At 39.7% G+C, this 20,989-nt stretch overlaps 1 protein-coding gene across 1 annotated transcript in view; it reads left to right on the forward strand.

Moving 5' to 3' along the window:
- Positions 1-20,989, forward strand: part of HIRA (histone cell cycle regulator) — a 37,883-nt gene that overhangs the window by 9,599 nt on the left and 7,295 nt on the right. The window contains exons 3-20 of the mRNA XM_075515981.1: positions 511-621; positions 1,434-1,524; positions 2,036-2,130; positions 2,994-3,089; positions 4,401-4,561; positions 5,479-5,646; positions 6,180-6,293; positions 8,040-8,110; positions 11,082-11,187; positions 11,761-11,988; positions 12,686-12,771; positions 13,242-13,436; positions 14,866-15,036; positions 16,553-16,757; positions 17,530-17,634; positions 18,426-18,574; positions 19,832-19,993; positions 20,749-20,807. Of these exons, the coding sequence (XP_075372096.1) occupies positions 511-621; positions 1,434-1,524; positions 2,036-2,130; positions 2,994-3,089; positions 4,401-4,561; positions 5,479-5,646; positions 6,180-6,293; positions 8,040-8,110; positions 11,082-11,187; positions 11,761-11,988; positions 12,686-12,771; positions 13,242-13,436; positions 14,866-15,036; positions 16,553-16,757; positions 17,530-17,634; positions 18,426-18,574; positions 19,832-19,993; positions 20,749-20,807 (2,373 nt within the window). The remainder of the gene's footprint in view (positions 1-510; positions 622-1,433; positions 1,525-2,035; positions 2,131-2,993; positions 3,090-4,400; positions 4,562-5,478; positions 5,647-6,179; positions 6,294-8,039; positions 8,111-11,081; positions 11,188-11,760; positions 11,989-12,685; positions 12,772-13,241; positions 13,437-14,865; positions 15,037-16,552; positions 16,758-17,529; positions 17,635-18,425; positions 18,575-19,831; positions 19,994-20,748; positions 20,808-20,989) is intronic.

The raw sequence follows: 20,989 nt of genomic DNA on the forward strand, positions 1-20,989 counted from the left end.
TGGCCAAATTCCTTTTTTATTTGAAGAGGAACTGAATGTGAAGTTGGGTTTTTTGACCTGCTAAATAGTAGAGCTGTTGGTACCAAAAAAATCCAATTATATAAACAGAATAGCTCAAGAAATATGTGCAAAAATATTATTTGGATTACAATAGTGCATAATTTTGTTGGCTACAATAATTGCAATTTAGGATTGAATGTATTTTTTCTCTTTTAAAATACAATTTTGTTATAAATAGTTCATCCTTATAGTTGCTATCATTATGTAAAGTGTGATTTTTTTGAACAAGGCTGTGTAACTTTATTTTTAATAGCTTCAGGAAAATAAAACACTTCTGACTCAGTGTAATTATATCAGATATGTATATCAAATTTATATATATGTATTCAAATGTTTCCAAAGTTCCCACTGCAATAATACCTAAGTTTTAGCATCTGTTCTGGGACGGAGATTAAGTTGAAAAGCTTTTATTCATGTCTTTAGAAGTGGGGGCTTTTTGTTCTCTTACAGGTCAGGATTCTGGGAAAGTTGTGATCTGGAATATGGCTCCTGTCCTGAAAGAGGAAGATGAAAAAAATGAAAATATTCCCAAGATGCTTTGTCAGATGGACAATCACTTAGGTAACAAAGATATTTTTTTAAATAGATATGTTTTTTTTTAATGACTGTTGGTAATTTGCCGAAGCTTAAGCATTACATGTTTGTAATTACAAGAATTAATGTCCAGTGGTGAATCAATCCCCCTGTCCGGTGGTGAATCAATCAATAAAGTACAGCAGAATGGTCTCATACTTTGGCTATGTACTTTTTTAGATAGTCAGCAGAAAATGTTGTTAAAATGTGGGAAAATATACAGAGAAATATAGATACCTTTGGAAATCTCGTCCCTATGAACTTTTTCCAGCTGTGGCCACAAAGTAATTGATAACGCACATTCTGAGACTCTGGGGAGCTCTGAAGGAAAGGGCAAGGACAGAAATAAGTATAAAAGAAACATCATATGAAGTATATTGGTTATAGTTCCGAATTATTCTGGATTTATTGCACGTTCCGTTTGAAAGTATGGTTACCTGAACAAGCTGCCCCCTTTCTTTTCTTCAAGATATATCTGTCCTTCTTTGCCCTCTTAATCCCACCTCATTTACCACAAGCTTTGGTAGATGAATATTAATCTTTCTTCTTTTGAGCTCCTTTTGGTGAAGCTTTTTTCAATAAGGGATGTTTTTTTTCAAGTAAGAAGTTCCTCAACTGCTACTGAAAGATAAGTGCCAATTCATGTATCTAAAGCAGGCAGAGTAACTGCTTTGAGTGGAAAAAGCCCACTTAAATCCTAAACATCTCCGGTCAAGTTTTGCTTATGACGAACTCTGTCCCCAGTCCAGAACCACTTAGTCTCGTATTTCGTCTTACAAACTTTCTTTTCTACGTTTCAGCTTGCGTGAACTGTGTGCGATGGTCAAACAATGGAGTTTACTTGGCTTCAGGGGGAGATGACAAGTTGATTATGGTGTGGAAACGAGCTGCGTAAGCATGTTTCTTCCTTCTCGATTTTATCTTTTATTTCAAATAGGTTACTCGGTCACGTCTCTTCGCGTTCCTTCCCTGTGCTGGCCTTTGGTAAGCTCGCCGCTTTGCCTGGCGCGCGCGGAGCCGAGACCTGCGACGCCGCGTCGGCGTGCTGGAGGCTCGGTCTCCTCCGCCTCTTGGGCTGGAGCGTGTGCCTCCCTGGGCGGTCTCTCTCCTCTCGAGGAGCCGAGGCCTTTTCTTCTGCCCTTGAAGAAAGCTTCCTGATGAGATTTGAAGAGTTACCTTAAATGTTATCGGTTTTTGCTCTCCGTAGAAATTGTACGTTTTCTTGAAGCTAATTTTTTAATCACTGGGATTACTTTCTCTAAAATATACATTTTTTTGCTTCAGTTTTCATTGCAGGAATAACTGACTATAAAATAGAAGTGTACTGTGCAGCTGATTTTCTTCAGAAGGAAAGTTTGAAGAACTCGGTGGTTCTGTTGATAACTGTTTCTGTTTTAATTAGGTACATTGGACCTAGCACGGTGTTTGGTTCTAGTAGCAAACTTACTAATGTTGAGCAGTGGAGGTGCGTATCGATTCTCAGAAGCCATTCAGGAGGTAAGTTAAAAGGCGTTGAATGAACATAGTTTGCATGTATTTGGAAAAAAAATTGTTTTTCGGCGTCACGTTTTCTTGCTCAAAACGTATGTATTTGGTGGCAAGTCAGTAATTACTTTTAAGAGCAACAATGAAAATCTAAAAGAAAATGTCATTTTTAATCAAATGCTGATTTTCATGCAAGTAACTTCCAGCAATGTAGTAGAAAACTTCCGGCAACTACGTAGTAGAAAAATTAGCAACTAAGAAACACATATTTTGCTATTTGCTAGGTTAAAAATGAATCTGAATAAAGGAAGCTAAACCGTATTTTCATTTAAATAAATGTTCACACTTGCAGTGAATAATCCCCTGGTTGGCAAAAGATAAAGTTTTTGTAAACCAAAGAATATTTATGTTTATTTAGAAAAAGTAACTAAAGAGCCATGCAAAAGATGAATAAACCAGATAATTTCAAATGCCTTTTGCACCTGCTGACATGAGCTATGATTAAAATCAAGCTCGAAATCACTTTGATCACTCCACGTGTGTTTGGAATAAAGCGAGTGCATTGCAATAGCTGCTGTTGCTTTTTCATTCAAAGCAGGACAAAGTACTTTCCACAGGCATCAGTACTTCCTATAATCGCTAACCATGGCATTCTCTGCCTTGGATTTTCTGTTATTCCCCACTGAACATGGTAAGCTGGAGAGCCTCTCTCCCAATGGGTGTTGCTATGTACTTCTGACCTGCCCCTCTAGTGAGACGATAAGCGTTTCTCAGGGATAGAAAAAATGTTGCCGCACAAGTTCTTTTTTTAAAAAGATTTCTGGATTCTCTGATTACCATCAACGTCTTATATGGAAACTTGTTTTTTTAAACAGATGTCATGGATGTAGCGTGGTCTCCGCATGATGCCTGGCTGGCATCCTGTAGCGTGGATAACACAGTTGTCATCTGGAATGCCGTCAAATTTCCAGGTGAGAATTCTTACATTTCGGACGTGCAAGTACGTACAGCTTTGTGACAAGCTCTTCCCTCCATGGGTGTATTTGACTGGCTGAAAATCTCTATGTGGGAATGGGTTGTCTGTCTTTTGAGACGACAGGCTTGCAATCTGGGGAGTCAGTCCTCCTTCCACCTTCGGATGGCAGTGAGCAGCGGAGCCCCTCTGCTGCAGACAACAGCTACGTTCAGGCTGTGCTGCTGATTTTACGTGAAGGTCATTATGAAATGTATTTTCTTTTTCACCTTCTCTGCAAAATCCCAAATAAATAGAACTTCAGCCTGATATTACATCTATATATGCATATATTTTTTCCCCTGTTGCCTTTGTACCTACAGGACTTTCCATCTGCCTTTTGGGGGGCATTGTCTTATTTGCCCCATTTTAAATGCTGCTGTTTAATAAGCACTGTGACTCTACAGGACGAAGGGGAGGAAGGAAGGACTAGGGGAGCCTCACAGTAGCAGAAGCTCTCAAGTCTTACATTTGATGGCCATTTTCCTTCTTCCATTGCTGCAGTGCTGGCAATTCACGCGGTCCCGAGGCCTCTTTCTCGGGGACCGCGCTGCCAGGCGCAGCCGGTGCACCGGGCAGCCCCAGCCGACCTGCGAGGGCCTGGGGCCCTTAGGGAGCGTGTGCCTTCATTTGGCTGCTTCTCACCACGGAACTCGATGCAGGTTCAAACTCCCATTGTGCGGTGCCCAGTCACTGCCGTTTATTTTAGGGTTGCTTCCAGTGCTGATATCAGAGTTTTTAGACTTCCAGGCTGGCTGTGTAGCCTACGCAGTACTCTCAGCCTCTTCTCTCACAGTCTGATAAGCAAGAGATGGACTGAAAGTAGGTTACCAGCTCTGCCAGGCTTGCGTGTCTGTTCAGTCGCAACTTTGACTTAGTTCCTGTTTGGTGCACAAAGCTGAATTTGTTGCGATAATCATTGGGTACAGAGGAAAGGGTGAATGTTTAACTGAAGTTCCAGTTAAACTGCTGATTTCCATCGCTTGGAAGTGCTATTCTGAACGTCCTGGGCTCTGCTGGTCTTCCTGCTCTGATCTATTTCTTATAAAGAGTTTTGTGCCCCTTATTCTGTCCAGAGTTCTCTTTCCCACTTTTTTATATCCTTCTTAGCTTAAATACAGGTTCCAGTTTGGTTGATACGTTGTCGTTTGTACATGAGAAGAGGTTACATTTAATATGCTGTTTCAAAAAGATCTTGTAAATCTCCTCAACAGTCTGTCCTAAAGGAGATATCAATAACTCCTCTCTATTCTGAATTTTGTGCGTACAGAAATTCTTGCCACTTTGAAGGGGCATTCTGGCTTGGTGAAAGGGCTGACCTGGGATCCTGTTGGAAAATATATTGCCTCTCAGGCTGATGATCGAAGTTTGAAGGTGTGGCGGACCATGGACTGGCAGTTGGAAACCAGCATCACAAAACCCTTTGATGAGGTACTTCCGAATGTGTGACCATTCAAAGGGAATTCCTATAGAATGAATGCAAACTGTACGAATAATTCCGATTCTGCACAAACATTAGTTAATTTAACAGTGCCGAATCAGATGAAACTATCAGATGGCAGATTCAAAAGGGGGGAAAATAAGAGCTACTTTCTCACACAACATGCGACTAAATTGAGACTCGTTGCCATTGGATGTTGTGGGTGCCAAAGGTTTACGTGGGTTATGTAAACAGGTAAGTAAATTCCTGGAAATGTGCAGGGTGTTCCAAGGAAGTATTGGCACACTGATTACATCGTTCTTACATTCTCCCCTACGCATCTTCCATTGGCCACTATCAGAAACGAGATAAGTACTTAGGAGGGATCTTTGGTCTGGCATCATAGAGCTGTTTATGTGATGACTTTGATCAAGAGATCAAATTTCTGGGGACAGAAGCTGGTGCTCGGTGAGTGGAGTGTTTTGCGGTGAGCTTGTGGTATCATGATTAGTGCAATTACTCTTAGTAATAGCCTGTGAATGCCTAAATTCATGTGTGAGCTGGTGTTGCAAGCTGAAGTCTCATTGTTAGCAGTTGGTGTGCTGCAGCCCTGTCGCTAACTAGGACTGTGATGAATACTGAGCGTGCAGTATCCAAAAAGACTTGTATTTTGTTTCCTCTAAAGTTCTCCCCCTTTTGGTAGGGCTTCCTAAGTTACACTAGATCACCTCTATAAACATGGCTGAAGTGCTGAGAGTTGTATGTAATGTCATCCTTTTACGTTCACAAAAGAGTTACTTTGTAATCGTATTCTTTAAATCTAAAATTTAAATAGTTTGTATTAAAAATCCTTTGTTCACCAAACACTTTTAAAGCTCTAGTATGTTTTGGGTTTTTTTTTTTTTTCTTTTTTTCTTCTTTTTGTCAGTGTGGAGGGACAACTCATGTGTTGCGTCTTAGCTGGTCACCTGATGGTCACTATCTTGTTTCTGCTCATGCCATGAATAATTCTGGACCTACTGCTCAGATCATTGAGAGAGATGGGTGGAAAACCAACATGGATTTTGTAGGGCATCGGAAGGCAGTTACAGTAGTGGTAAGTGAGTGATAGTAATTTATCCCTGAAGTAAAACTTCTAATATGTGCTTCTTGATAATTTTATGCATAAATGGGACAAGAGGTGGAGATGGGTGTCAAGATTAGTAAAGCAAACGCATGGTCGTGTTTAAAAAATGTCAGCGTTACGTGTTGGAAGCAATCAGCTTGCTCTTGCGAGAAGAGAATTGGACATCGATGAACAGGATAAGAAAGGGGAGTACAGGAGCGCGTTAGGAATGCCAAACACTAACTTTGTTAGTTGTTCAGTGACTTGATTAAAGTAACTTAGGTTTCTAGTGGGTTCCTGGTTGCTAGTAAAATTAATATTATTTGCCGTTCCCATTAAGACATTCAGAAAGCCCCTCAAGAAAGCATATGCTGCTTTTGTCAGTGCTCTTGCAGAGTCTGGTTAGGGACCTGCTTTCCATGAAATGTTTCTTTTTCACTCTTAAGTGGAAAACTTGCTTTTAAAGTAGATCTCCTACTAAAATGTAATTACTGTATAAAATTTGGGGCATCTCATTTGTTCAGAAATTCAATCCAAAAATCTTCAAGAAGAAACAAAAGAATGGGAGCTCCACCAAGTCAAGTTGTCCCTACTGCTGTTGTGCTGTTGGTAGCAAGGATCGATCTCTTTCTGTCTGGGTGAGTGGTTTTTTGCTGCCTTTGACTAATGTGGTCATTTGGATAACTTGAGGGTTTAGCGCAAAGGTCGTGTACAGCATTGTCTTATATTTAGATTCATGTTTAGGGTTTTTTTCTCTCTGTTGTTAGAGGATTAGCTGGGGGGAAGGAAGTGGGTTGGTATTAGTTCATTTCTCTACAGCCAGGAGCAGCTAGAAGCCAGTGGCGGAGTGTGTTGCTCTGGTAAGGGGGAGGAACTGTGAAGGGCAATAACGTGTTACCACAGTTAATAAACGTAATTCAGCCCTATCTTCTTCCTATGTCTTTTACTCGTTCTCCATGTGAATCTCATAAGAAAAGGACTTTACTGTTTCTCGATGTTTAGCCCACCTAACCCGTTAATCACTCCTGGAGTCTAGCTTTGCTAGCCTTGCTTTTATGGGTACGAGGAGAATATAGCAGGCACAGCGTAGCTGATTCTGAGCATATACATGCCTCATCTTTCTGCTTCGTTCTGGCTTCAATCCCTGGCTTCTGCCTTTGCTATGGAAAGGAATATGAAAGCGAATTAGCTTTTTAAGTATACGTTCAAGTTTTCAATATCTAGTTTGGGTTTTACTTCAAAATCTACACTAAAATGGTTATCCTGGCTAAGAGAAGAGTAGCTATTCTCACATTCATAAATGCAGGACGGGATGTTTGGCAACTGCAAAGGACAAATTTAACTGATTTGTAAAGCTTTGTGATGACAATGTGTGCCAGAACACACCAATTGCTAACTGCAAGCTACTATTTATAGATTCCAGTGTGATATTTATCCATCAATTGCTAAATGCATAACACTAAATCTGTGTCTGGCAATGCTACCAGTGCATACCCATATCAAAGGATCACTCTCGGTATAGTTTACTTTCTATTTATACTATGATTTCATTTAGGGTGCCTGTTGAGGTTATACTAGGTATTATAGAGATGCAAAGTTATAGGCTGTCTTTGCCCTGAAGAGCTTAATGGATATGTATACAACACAGACCTATGGAAACATAAAAGAAATAACTACTGAAGATGACTGCTACACTACGTCTGTGAACCTATAAGCATGAAACATCCTAGATCACGCTGACTTCTCCTGCTTCATTTGAGTTGTACTATAGACTATAGATATTAAGTCCATTAGTTTAACATTAAAGAGCTTAGAATGTCTGATTTAGAACATGTTACTGGGAATTTTCATATTCAGTCCTTTATTACTAAGCTGATTTGTAAGTGTAGAGGAATCCTCTTTAAGAATAATTGTGAGTGAAATTGCCTTTGCTCTTGATAGGCTTCACTTACTTCGACAAGCAGTCTGAGTGAGGACATGGAAACCTAATCTGTTTGCTGTCTGCCTCTTGTGCTGGCAGTTTGCAACATCCTTATCTCAGTAAAGCTTAGAGCAGAAGCTGTCTTTAGCATCTGCGGAATTACTTTTTGAGTGGTAGAGAGTGTTCTATGACCAAGATGTAAAGGCAAAGTTGGTTAAGAAATTCAGTCTGTGTTTCAGAAAGGAGGAGAGGGTTGAATGTCCGCTATTCTTCTCCAGAGCTTCTCTGTGCCGGCAGTGGAATGGGTAGCGAGGTGCTTCAGATACGCCATCAGGCATACAGCTGTCTCCTGGCCAGGTCTTGTTTGGTGAATATCGTTAGGCTCTGGGAGAGTATTAATGTGGTCATATGTGTGGTAGCATAGAACTTCTAAATTTCTGAGTGTTGTTTCTTCTGTTTTAAGCTCACGTGTCTGAAACGACCTTTAGTTGTCATACATGAGCTGTTTGACAAGTCCATCATGGACATCTCCTGGTAAGTTGATTTCTGCTGTTTGTTACGAAAGCCAAAGTGTCGCTATCGACCTTAGGTACACACATTAACTGGAAAGTCCTTAAAACAGTACAGGTTGTAGCTGTTGGAACACAAGTAATCGGTTCCTGAACTTTTTGGTTCTGCTGCAACATCTTTGGTAGTAACATTAGCAACTAGCGTGTGGTCACCTGAGATTGTGTAACATTAAAACTGAATAAAAATTAATATATTTAGAACATGATGCAGTAAAATACGTGAGTTCCTACTTGCTATGATCTCTGAAATTTTTTTCATAGCATATGTATTTTATACCATGACATGGTGGACCTGGTGAGTTTTATGTCCATTACATCTATGAAAAGTTATTGCACTATACAGGTGTGTCACATTCAGGTGAACCTTCTAGGCCAGTCTTTCCATCATGCCTAAGGAGACCATATAACAAAAGAGAAATTTTTTTTTTTAAATGTTTTATGCATCCACTCATTTATACACACACGCACTACTCGCTCATCATTTGAATGCCTGAAGGATTTTCACGTATAAAAAAAGTAAATGCAATAGCTTGTGTTTTTAGTAAAACCGTAGTTATACTGTGGTGTTGCACGCCATGTGAAGGGTGGAAATTGCTCTGTGCTGAAGAGCGGCAGAGGCTGATCATGTAGCAAGTCTCAGAGAGGGGATAATGAACCTCTTACCCCATCCCCCAACCACAGGGCATAGCAGAACATTTCCCACGAGGCTGCAGGACATCTCTCGTGATTTGGGTTGGGTTGGACAAGCCACTTGCCCAGCAGTCTACTGTCCCAAATCTTGTTTTCCTCTTTCTGCAGTTAGTGGTGCTCTCTCCTCTCCTGCTTTCTTCCTAAGGCCTGGTCGTAAAAATGCAGAAGTGAATAGTTCTTTATGCGCTGCAAGACTTGAATAATAGGGGAGGAATAACCATGAGAGCACTCAGTAAATGGTATTAAAAAAAATACTCTGCACCTATGCACCAGGTGATTTACAGAGTTAAGGGTTCTGTACGAGGGAAGATGAATATTTTTTTCATGATAGGCACGCAGCTGATTACATAGGTTGTCTTAGTTCTAGCACTTCCTAACTTTTGAAATTCTACCTTAATAGCTGTAGCAATGTTGGTGGTTTCACGCTGTAAATTTTAAAGCTTACAATTGTATAACTTCCTCTTTTCTGTGTGCCATGTGGATTTTGCCATGAAACTCAGTGAAGCACAATAAAAAGTTTGCAAAACCAAAACATTTTTCTTTCATTAATAGATTAAGGCTAGAAAGCCAGTAAGTGGAGTATTTCATGAGAAGTGCTGCTATTGTTGTAGTACAATAGCTTTGAATAGTTTTGTTTTCCTGCAGTGTTTTTTATTTCTCCATCTGCAGTTTGCACATTTTTTCATGGCATAAAGTCATTGGGAGTAATAGCTGGTTGACGTTTTGCAGTTTCTGAGAAAATGGTTTTGGGGGATATTTGAGAGACAAAGGATCATCAGGAAGCTTGTTATTTTATATCCTGTTTACAAATTGAAATGTATGGCTAAAATGTCGATAATACGGAATGTTCCCAGAAACATGCTCCATTCTGAAAACAGACTTGAGTAAATTCAGGGAAATCTGATACTCCTACATTGTTACAGCTCTCTCGTTTCTGTTTTAGAGTGTTAGACTTGGATCCATCATTATCATATCTGAACACAATTATGTTTTCATGAAGGAATTGCTTGGATCCAGAGGTCGATAGGAGCTCAGCAATCTTGTCTGCTAAGCACACAGAAACCTTCAACGCGATTTTGTCAGCTTCTAACTTGGAGTAGTGTTGGTTAACCTAGTTGCACGGTGCTGAGGCTAACTTCCCGGGAAGTGATGCTATCAGGGCACCAGCCACCATGAAAAAAGATGTCAAACACCTATAGCCATGATGCATGTCGTACATTTTTAAGCCTTGCTGGACTAATTTAGATAGGACTTCAAGAGTTCTGCCTGCTTCCCTTTCCTCTTCTCTTCTCTGTAAACCACTATGTCACTGTCTCTGTGAGCTCTGTAATTGGAAGTTACTGGGTTAGCAGTCAAAACTCATCAAATACTTTTTTCAAATGTGCAATAATAGGTTATACATGGAGGGTTATCATTCCATTAAGACCAGAATGTATAGTTTCTTCTCTCTCTTCCACCAAGAAAACAATTTGAGACCTCCAGGAGAGGGTTACGATATGTCCCCACATACAAGAACCTGTGCAGTTTGCTTAAAAACCCAAATAATGAACAATAACCAAATCAAACATATGTTCTTGCCTAGTACAGAGATTTCTGGACTGCTCAGATGCACATCTTGCTTTCTTCTTATTGCTGTTGCTTCAGGTGATGATAGAGAAGAGGCATTTACCCAACGTATAGAGCTTCTCTCTTAAGAGTCTCGTCCCTTCTCCTTCCTATCTTGTTTATTTGGACTGTAAGCTCTTTGTAGGGATGGAGTACCTGTTAACTTGTTTCCCATGCGTGATGAAGCTTCATCTTCCGTGGGCCCCAAACAGCAGTTTATACGGCCTTAAAAGAGGTGTATCGATTGCGTATCTGCTGAAGGCCCCTTTCTTCACCCAGTTCCATTTGCACACAAATTTTGTACAGCTTTTGAAGGACATACATTTATAACGTTCTCTCATTGTTCATTGTGAGCACTATTCGGTTTTACCCCTGCAGAAGGGTTTTCATGGTGCTGATCATGCCATGGGTAGGTGTATTGTTCTAATGCCACCTTCCCGTGCGCCATCTCCAAGGGAATATCGGCACGCGGGCCCCTGCTGTCCATCACCCTGTCTCCTTGCCGTCCCACCTCTTTGGTTCCATCAGTAGTTGCTGTGCTAATGAATCTTATGCTAAGATTTTTATTGAGCAACTTATTGTATTGCCCGTTTGCGTCAATGAAAGAGACTGAAAACAAAGATGGACTTTATTTCCTTCAGGACCCTTAATGGACTCGGTATCCTGGTGTGTTCCATGGATGGATCAGTGGCGTTTTTGGACTTTTCCCAGGATGAACTCGGAGATCCGCTCAGCGAGGAGGAAAAGGTATAGTAAGCACACAGAGAATCTGTGATCATATTTAAGGGGTGTATTGATTCAATTAAAATATTGGACTATTTATAGAAGTATGTAGTGACTGATTTCCATATTACAGAAAAATGTGTTCTTGTCTACTTTACAAAGAGTAGTCAAGAAATGAGTTTGTGATCCTAGTTTCTATTCTGGAAAGAAAGTCTATTTGGAAAACATCCACTTGCTTACACATCATTATACATTTGAAGTAATTATTTGGCCAAGGAAACAAGGAGTGGGTGCTTCAAAACACTTTACAATTACTGTTTGACTTGCATCTATGCAGGTCTTTTTAAACTGATTGCTGTTGGCTGTTTTTTCCTCTCATTGCTATTAGCAACTAAAGCTTTGCATTCCAATTATTTTACATATTGATTTAGTGTTAGCTGAAAATATAAAGAAAAAAAAATCTGTAGTGTATAAATGATACAGAGGGCATTTGCATTTTATGGATTCCATTGTGTGACCCCGTTACGTTATAATTAGTGATGTCATGCTAGCAGTTGTAGTCACTCTTCTTGTGTGATACATTTTTAACACCCACAGAGCAACATTCATCAGTCCACGTATGGTAAAAGCCTAGCTATAATGACTGAAGCTCAGTTGTCTACCACCATCATTGAGAATCCCGAGATGCTCAAGTATCAACAGAGGCAGCAACAGCAGCAGGCGGAGCAGAAGAACGCCTCGATTAGGGAAGCGTCTGGGACTGCGGCAGCGGCTCCCAAGGTGGCAAGCATGGTTAATGGGGAGAGCTTGGAGGACATTAGAAAGGTGGGTGTTCTTGGATAGTCACCTTATAGCGTCGAGTACTAAGCCGATAAATATCAAACTGCTTATGATAAACCCGATTTCCGCTTCCTTATGCGTGTGGAATGGTCCCAGTTGACGTTACTGGGACTTGTTAAAAAGTTAAAATGCTTTTAAGCAGAAGTAAGACTGTGTGGAAAAAGGCTTGTGGGTATTTCTGTGATGTGTGCTAAATTCTCGGTGTGCAGAAAGGAAACCAAAGGTAGCTAATAACAGTCCAACTGTAGAACTGTACTTCGGTTTCTCAATGAAGGAGGTTGAAAGCAGCATTAATTCTCCCCTAAACACAGAACACAACTTTTAATGACAGATTCAGTGCGTGCAGGTGGGAATGTTCCAGACTTGACTCTAATGTGGAGAGAATCAGAATTCTATTGCACTTCGTACTATAGGAACTTCTACTTAAATAACACCTACTATTGGTCAAAAAAACGTTGTGGTATTTAAATACACTTGTATTAATAAAAATGTAGATTGATTCTATTTATGCAATAATAGCATGGTTCAAAGACAATGTGGAAAAACATCTTGTTAACAGATTTTTAACTGGGGAGCATCTTTCATCGAATACACCTATTCTTGTCAGTTGGAAAAAAAAGAAAAAGAAAAAAAAAGCATTTCCTATTTATTGGAAATAATGATGAAATATATTTCCCAACAGAATCTCTTAAAAAAACAAGTGGAAACACGAACAGCAGATGGTCGGAGAAGGATCACGCCTCTCTGCATAGCTCAGCTGGACACTGGGTACGTTTGGAAGTGGTCTCTAAAATCCCTCTTTGCCTTTTTATATATTTTTTTCTTTTTTTCTGATGCAAACTAAGAATTCTGACTTATGTTAATCTTATGGCACCTAAAGCACTTGCTGGAAATACCTTGTGTATCCTTATGGAATATAGTTTCAACCTATGTTCTCTGAGCTATAAGGTCTCCCTTCTAATAGATAAGGCTAATTCTCATTATCTACCCTTATAGATGAGTGCACAATACTCTAATGTATTGCAGGTTCGTATCTACATCAATACTGGCTTTAGCGTCCTTTGTATATGAGAAACGACTCTGGAAAGCTGGGTGTTGGTGGTTTATTTAGGTTGTATATGAGAATCCGCATGTGGAAGAGGGAAGAATGGAATAAATAGTTCAGTTAACGTTACTCTTTTTCAATTATTTTTAAAGTGTTTTCAAGAAATGTATTTGTTGTTTGTCTTTTTGCTTAGGGATTTTTCTACAGCATTTTTCAATAGCATCCCAATATCTGGATCTCTGTCTGGCTCAATAATGTCTTCTCAAAGTAACCAGCAGCTCATGTCATTAGATTCTAACGCAGCAAATTCCCTTAATACTTCAAAGCCTTCTGTAGAGCCAACAGCAGCCAGTGTAAAACCAACAGATGATGCAGCCAATAAAGATGGGTCAGTATTTGCAGTTTTGTTTTTCACTTATATGACTCCATTTAGGTTTTAATTCTTGTTTCCAGTTCTGTAATCAAGCAATTATTAAAGTGGTTTCCTAACCTCAAAACTTCAAGAATCTAACATTCCTGAAAACATCAAGATTTTATTATGTTTGGTTACTTTAAGTAGTGATAAATCAGTAATGAATAAATCCATATGCATAGTTCTGGAAATGAACTTCAGTGCAATGAGGTACACAGCTGATTGCTAGCGCTCCAACAAACTGACTTGCTGATAGAGTACTGGGCTGCTGTTAGTAAATAATGAAGGTTTTCCAGCAATGGAATTAATGAAGCCTGCTTCCCATCAAATTCTGTCCTGTGTCCTGTAAGCCTCCTCTCTTCAGACGTGGGAGTACTTCCCTGTGTAACAACCCCACCAGAGCGCAGTGACGCTGACTCGTCAGGGCACATATGCTGATTGCCCAGTGTGTCTTTCAAATTAATTATGGAACAACTAGATTTTACTTGCTTTTTCCCTCAGTGGTAACACTGACTTGGTTTCTTCTCCTCCATGTGTTTTTATAGCATTTGTAAGAGCACAACGTCATTGGAACCTCTACCACTCCATCAAATTTACTTGAAATTGGCCACAGATTAAAAAATGAGTGGGTAGGCTATGAGAAATGATTGACAGATGAAACTATTAAGTCTTCTTTTCTTTGGCAATTGGACTTCTAACAGCTTTTTAGTACAAACATCAGTTATCTTGGAGCCATTCCTTCTTTCAATTCATTCTCTGAATGAACTGAAAAATCTCTGAAGTAAACAGCCATTCAAGTAACAGATCCCTGGAATGCTTTAGCGGGGGGGGGGGGGGGGGGGGGGGGGAACGCATTCCTTTGCCTTAGGGTTATGGTTGGAAAGGCCTAATAATTAGTTTGGATTCAGCAACAACAAAATCAGAACCTGGCATGAATTGTTTCAGCCCAAATTGTTTGATTGATAAACAGTGGAATATAATCTTGTGATGGAAAATATTTGGTAACCTGAACAAGGGGTAAAACCTGGAACCCCAGTCATCCTTTAAAATAGCGACCCTTTCCCTTTGGGTATGTAAGTACCAGCTGAAAGTATCATTTCATTCCTGCATTAAAAATACATAATGAATGAATTAGGGTCTTTTAATCTAGATATATCTATGCAGCCACACGAAGCTCTTAGCTCTGAGATGTATCATAAACAGCTTTGGAGAGTAGGCAAAGCTTGCAAGATACCGATGCATGAAAAGGGAAAAAGCGTATCATAATTCACGTATGGACTGAGTGAAAGGGTTTCAGTGCGGTTTCTGGCCAGTGCGATGAATGCTAGCTTGTCGTTGCGAGCGATGCAGGTTACCAATACTAAATTTCTTTCAATCCTTGTCTTCCCGTCCCTTTTACTGACAGTGTAAATGCTACCTCTGCCTCAGCTGCTCCTCCTGCATCGTCTTCCTCTGTGTTGACAACTCCATCCAAGATTGAACCTATGAAAGCATTTGATTCTAGATTTACAGAACGATCCAAAGCCACCTCAGGGACTGCTGTTGTAACAAATACAAATCAGACTGTTGTGGACAGGTAAGACATAGCCTGGGGGGGGAAAAAAGGCGGCTAGTAATGTAGAGAGTTAAAATGCTGATTCTCTGGGGTGTGGATGTCCCGGTGCTGGCACTCTAGAAATTGTTGTGGGTCTCTTCCACAACTGGAAGGAAGGAGGCGGCTGTGAACAGGTACATTCTTTGCTGGCAATATCCCTTTGCACATTTGTCTCTGGCATTTGGGATCAAGCAGACTCTTCAAAATATTCTGAGTTAAAACCATTGCTAGAAGAGGCTGTGTGTGCGCCTGCCTCCGTGTGTGGCTGCATGCAGTCGTGCTCCTTAGCAGACAAAAATAGCCAGCCTGCGTCTCCGTACAGGAGTGAGATTTACTTCAAGATAAATTACCATACGTGTCTGCAGAGGGCCTGTCTTCATAATAGCTGCAGATGTATTTCAGTTCTAGGCCTTGAAGGCATGCAGAGAAGACGCTTTGATTTTAAGGGGTTTTGGCTCTGGCTCCGCATGATTTAAAAAAAAGAAGAAAGCCTTTGGTTTTGTGATATCATGTGTTATGGCATAAATATTCCTGCTTCACCAAAACACATGATAGAAAAAATAGCAGTCTTGAGGAAGTATGTAGTTCCCCAACTTATTATCAATAGAATGTGTTTTTACTAAATACCTTAATATTTTTATATCAAAGGGCTTAACCATACGATGCAGAAGAAAGATGTGTTAAATTACTCTCATAATCGCTTCTAACGTGTCAGTAAAGTATGGGTAAAAGTGTATTGTTTGGCATAATTCAGATGCCAAAGAAAAAAGGGTTGGATTATGCAAGATATTTCTAGGAAGCCGGGTGGTTATGGAATAAATGGCAAAACATTGTTGTGAGTCAATAACCAGCTATTGGAGGGAATGGGAAGAGTATGATTAAATGACCTGCTTTAGCATATAATGGTTAACAAAAGAGTTGACAGGGATTTGTACTTTGTCTTCTTTAGTTGTATGGTATTCCTGAAATGGAGAATGGAGCAGCGAGGCCATTGGTATGGCTTGCAGATAGGCATCTTACTTGCAGTAGTCAGAACTGAACAGGACAGCTTTTGGGGACAGACAACCGAATGGCAAATGGAGTTCTGCAGGAGTAAGCAGAAAGCGTAGCGTCCAAAGACGAACTACTCCGGCATCTTACAGAGTGCGGAATTATTTGTATCAACCCAGGGAAAGAGATCTGATTGTAATTGGAACTGAATGCTAAAATGAAGTTGTTATTTACAGCTTTATCCAGTTGCTAACGGCTAGTTTGATTAATTTTTTTAAAGGAGAGAGTATGTCTGATCAGCTTACATATATATATTGCACATTGTACTTCTGCGGAGGATTTGCCATACCTCTTCGGCTTCCTCCTCTTGCCCTGGTGCATATTGAAATACACTCAAACAAGGCTAGGAACGTATCTTCTTACCTACAGGAATGCAGCGCATAGGATATGTGGCAGCTTTTGGAATCAGCTTATATAAAATGTGAAATATATTTTTTTACTTGCACAGACTGAAGGATCAGAATTTAATTAAAGACAATAAGCCCAAGGATATTCTGGAGAGCAGCAGTGACAGTGAAGAGAAGATTCCAGCTGCTAAACCACTCAGTGCACCCAAAAGGAAGCTGGAACTTGAGGGAGAAACGGTAGAAAAGAAGAAAAAAGGAAGGCCTCGAAAAGACTCCAGACTTGTACCAGTAACTTTAACTGTTCAGGTGAAATAAATAATACTCATTGCGGCTTTCAGTGTTCATCCAATACAGTCAGTCCCATGTTGACTTGTTCCATTGAGTCAGGGAAACACAAGTAGTGTAAGGCCCTCAGAATTTTTAGCCATCCCTCTTCCTTGCCTTTAACCTTAGTCTTTTTAAAATGTAAGATTATAAAAAGCAGATGCAGATGGTGTGGCAAATGTGTCCGTCCTTTACATAAATATGCAGCTACTTACTGAACAGTACCAGCATGCCAAGTAGCGGCCTGCCAAATGACTGTATAGGATCAAACGAAACGCCGTTAGCGTTTGGTGTTCTTTGATGGAGAGTGGCCCAAGCACAAGCGAGGGGCTTGGGTACGCTGACTCAAATGGTTCTGAATTTCTTAGGAACCGTGAAGTAGTAAGTTGCGTTAGAGCTTCCATCATTTTAGGGCGTATAGATCCCTCTGTTTTCAGTATTCAGAGCTTAGCTTTTCCATGCAGTATACCAGAATTTCCATTAATTAGTTCTGGCTGAAAAGTGTGGGGGGGGTTTCTATAAAAAAAAAAAAGACCACATCTAGTTTGTTTTGGTTTTTTAATTCTTAGAAGCTATATTAAAAAAATGTATTTATACAACTAATTGGAAAAAGATTAGTATTTGCAGTTGGCGTTATTTGGAATGTAAAAAAAAAAGTTTTTCTTTCAAATTCAATCTATATTATAGAATATCTTTGGTTTTAATTTTTTAATGGAAAAATTTAACCACTTTTGCAATTATTTTTTTTTTCCAGTCCCCAGCTACACTGGCCTCTGAGAAGGATGCTGCTTGCATCTCTGCACCAGCATTAGCACTTAAACTGCCAACCCCAATCCCACAGAAATCATTTACTTTGCAAGTAAGTGGACTATAAAGGCGGAAAAAAGCTTAATACTTAAAAAAACCCAACCTGCTTTTTTAAAAAAATATTCTTAGATTAATCAGGATCCTTTGATAAATTAACATTTGAATACATGCATTTGTTCAAGCAAGCAAGATGGTATACTTCAGCTTCTAAGAATATATCTGAGAAAAGTGAATGGCAAATCAGCCTAAAATAGGACACTTCTGAACTAGCTGTACTTCGAAGAGGAATACCCCTGGCTCATCAGTCCCTCCTGGTTAACCAAAGCCTGTCGTAAAGATAAGAGGCTCCTACGGGAGTAACTGCTGCGTTGTTATTAGGGTTGTATTGGTAGTACACTGCTGAAGAGAAAAACCAGTTTTCTGAGAGCTCTCTGGAGGTCCTCTACATCTGAAGAGACTGGCAAACAGTATTACTCCAGCTATTTATGAAATAGTGTTTCTGCGTGTTTAGGCTGTGGTAGTCTGGTTCTAATTGCAAGATTGTAGGGCAGCTAGGCACACCTAGACTTGGTCTGGTGCCATTAATTAGGAAGCACAGACTAGCACAACCTTTCTTCATTCTTGTACTCCAAATACAAAGAAATTATTTGTGTTCTAGCCAAGACTGATTTTCAGAGGTCTGCTTCTTTTGAAGTACCACAGTGTATTTTGAAGCCATTTTAAACAGAGACTGCCATACTTAAATCCATTCTTAAAGTCTGCATTCTTTTGGATCTAATAGTAGTTGCTGCTTTTTTGAGTCGTTCTTTTCCTCTTCCAAAAAGTATTTTGTGTTTTTTTCAGATAAGTTCAGATCCATCAATGTACCTTGAAGTGGAGAATGAAATGACCACAGTGGGAGGTTCAAAGTTGAGCCGGTTAAAGTGTAATCGAGAAGGAAAGGAATGGGAGACCGTCCTCACCAGCCGAATTCTCACGGCAGCAGGAAGCTGGTAAGAGTCTGTTCTGGAGGAAGCGGGAGCCTGCAGAAGATGAGTAGTCCTGAAGGCCAGAAGACATTTTTAGGGGCACAAAAGTACACTTTACAGAAAGTTAATTACGCCTAAACCCACATGTTTACAAATAACCAGAGGCTCTAAAAGTATTTTTTCCTACTTATTTAGAAAAGTCGATTAACTGGATCACTTCTATTAGGGATTTTTGTGCTTCTTTGTGCTTGGCTCGAGGTCCTATTTCTCTTCCCGCTAACCTGGTCTAATACACTGATGCTCTTAAACTCTTATCCTGTGGAGTTTTTTGTAGGGATTCTGACTTATTTCTGTTGACTACTGCTATTTGCTGGTTTTATCACCCCCCCCATTGTAACTTTTACACAATCTTTCTTAATAAATGTTTTGTGGATAAAAATATGTACTGCTCTTAGTCTTGAGACCAGTTTCACTCTGAGTGTTAGCTCTATGCAGTCTTAAAGCATCACCAGTTCTCATTAGCCAGTTACAACGATTTTCCTGTGTATTTACATTTCTCCTTTAAATTTCTTCATTAAAGAGGAACAAATCATGGTAAGTGACAGTTGTTCAAGTGCTAAGTACTAAAGACTGAAAAATTTGAAACAGGATGTTTTGTGATGTAGAAGTACTTTTCTGAGTCTTTGAGATTCAGTATTTGTCAGAATTTTTTTGAAACATTTTTTTAACTTGAGTTTTATGCTGATTCTCCAGTAACACCCTGAAGTTGTTAAAATTTGTGGTTAGTAGTAATAGCTTTTATTACACAGGCATGCATAGTTGAAAAAATTAGACGAGCTTGCAGACATATAATGCTTTGTTCAGGTCTGAAAAAAGCAGCGGTGGATTTTAAAGCTAGATGCAAATTCAGGCCTGAAGAAGAGCCTGTGTATACCCAAAAGCTTTACTGATATTTCCAACAATGCCACTTGGGCTAATAAGAGATACTATCTCAGCCTGCAAACCTTCTGCCCGTCTCCTTAGGCCATCATAGTTATAACCAAATTAAGGGGGCATAGAATGGATTTATAATCTGTGCGCTTTTTCAACTTTTCCTTTGATACCCAGGATTTTTTTAAGAGCTGTAATTGTTAGCTTTTTGGGGAATTAGCCCAAGTTGTGTGATAAATTAAGAAATCAGTCTGGTTTTATGCTACTTGCATTTGACAAAATGTAAATGTTTCTTTTTGATCTCTCTCTCTTTTCTTTTCTTTCCTTTTTTTTTTTTTTTTTTTTTTTTAGTGAGATTGTAAGTGTAGCCTGTGAGAAACGAACATTGTCAGTATTTTCAGCTTGTGGTCGTCGCCTTCTTCCCCCTATAATATTGAATACACCCATTTCCACCCTACATTGCACAGGTTCTTACATCATGGCTCTCACCACTGCTGCTACGCTCTCTGTGTGGTAAGTGCCGTGGCCGGCTGCACCCGCTGCCCGGGCTGATTTTTATAGGTAACTCTGCTCCATTGCATCGGTGCATTGCTGTTGAAACTGAGGCTTAAACCAAATCAGGTCTGAACACAAGTCCATTTTTGGATATAATATGAAGAGTTAATTGGGCAGGACGTGAATCCTGTTTTGTTTCTGTTCTGGGATGGTCCATAATGTTGAATTTGGTTCGAGAAGGAGGATAGATAATCAGCTGGAAGGTACTAAACAGCCTCCCTCGGATAGACTTGTCGTGCATATGGAATGGATTGAGGAGGGAAAAAGGAGAAATAAGGATATTTCCAACTTCCATCATACTTAGCCAGTCAAGCACATGAGTTTCAGAGTTAGAAGCACTCTAGCCATCTTCAAGATACCAAGAGAAAAACTGCAGTACTTGTTTACAGTTGTGGAATTTAATCTAATTACTCATGCAAGCCAGAGCTCCTAAAGGAGTTATTTGGATCCTTAGTGTTTGCTTAGCTGTAATGAGGTTTCCTGATAAAGAGCTGTAAAAGTTGTTCCCTGCTGTTGACTTCTGTCTTGCCGTAAGGGCTTTGAGTTTGCCAAAATCACTTTGTCGAAGCAATGAAGAAAATGTCAACACCAAAAAAACTGAACTCCCCAAAAAGCCCCACTTTGTCGTCAATATTGAAGAAGGGCGTTTGTTAGATGATTTTGAAGCTTTCAGTTGTTTGTAAACTGCAGACTTGTCCTTTTGTCTTTTTCAGGGATGTTCACAAGCAGACAGCCATTGTTAGAGATGAATCTTTGCAAACAATATTTTCAGGTAATAAAAAGGGTCATTTATTTACCAGCTTTGAGCCCACCTGTACTATTTGGTGCCATTTATGAATATGCTGAAATTTTATGAAACCTGAAAAGCCTAAAAAAATAATTTTACTTCGTCATTGTGTAATAAAGGGAGGTCATTGGCAGTGTTGAAATACAGTGGAAATAACCGAGATGAGA

This window comes from Mycteria americana, chromosome 13, assembly GCF_035582795.1.
Source record: "Mycteria americana isolate JAX WOST 10 ecotype Jacksonville Zoo and Gardens chromosome 13, USCA_MyAme_1.0, whole genome shotgun sequence".
Classification (NCBI taxonomy): Eukaryota; Metazoa; Chordata; class Aves; order Ciconiiformes; family Ciconiidae; genus Mycteria; species Mycteria americana.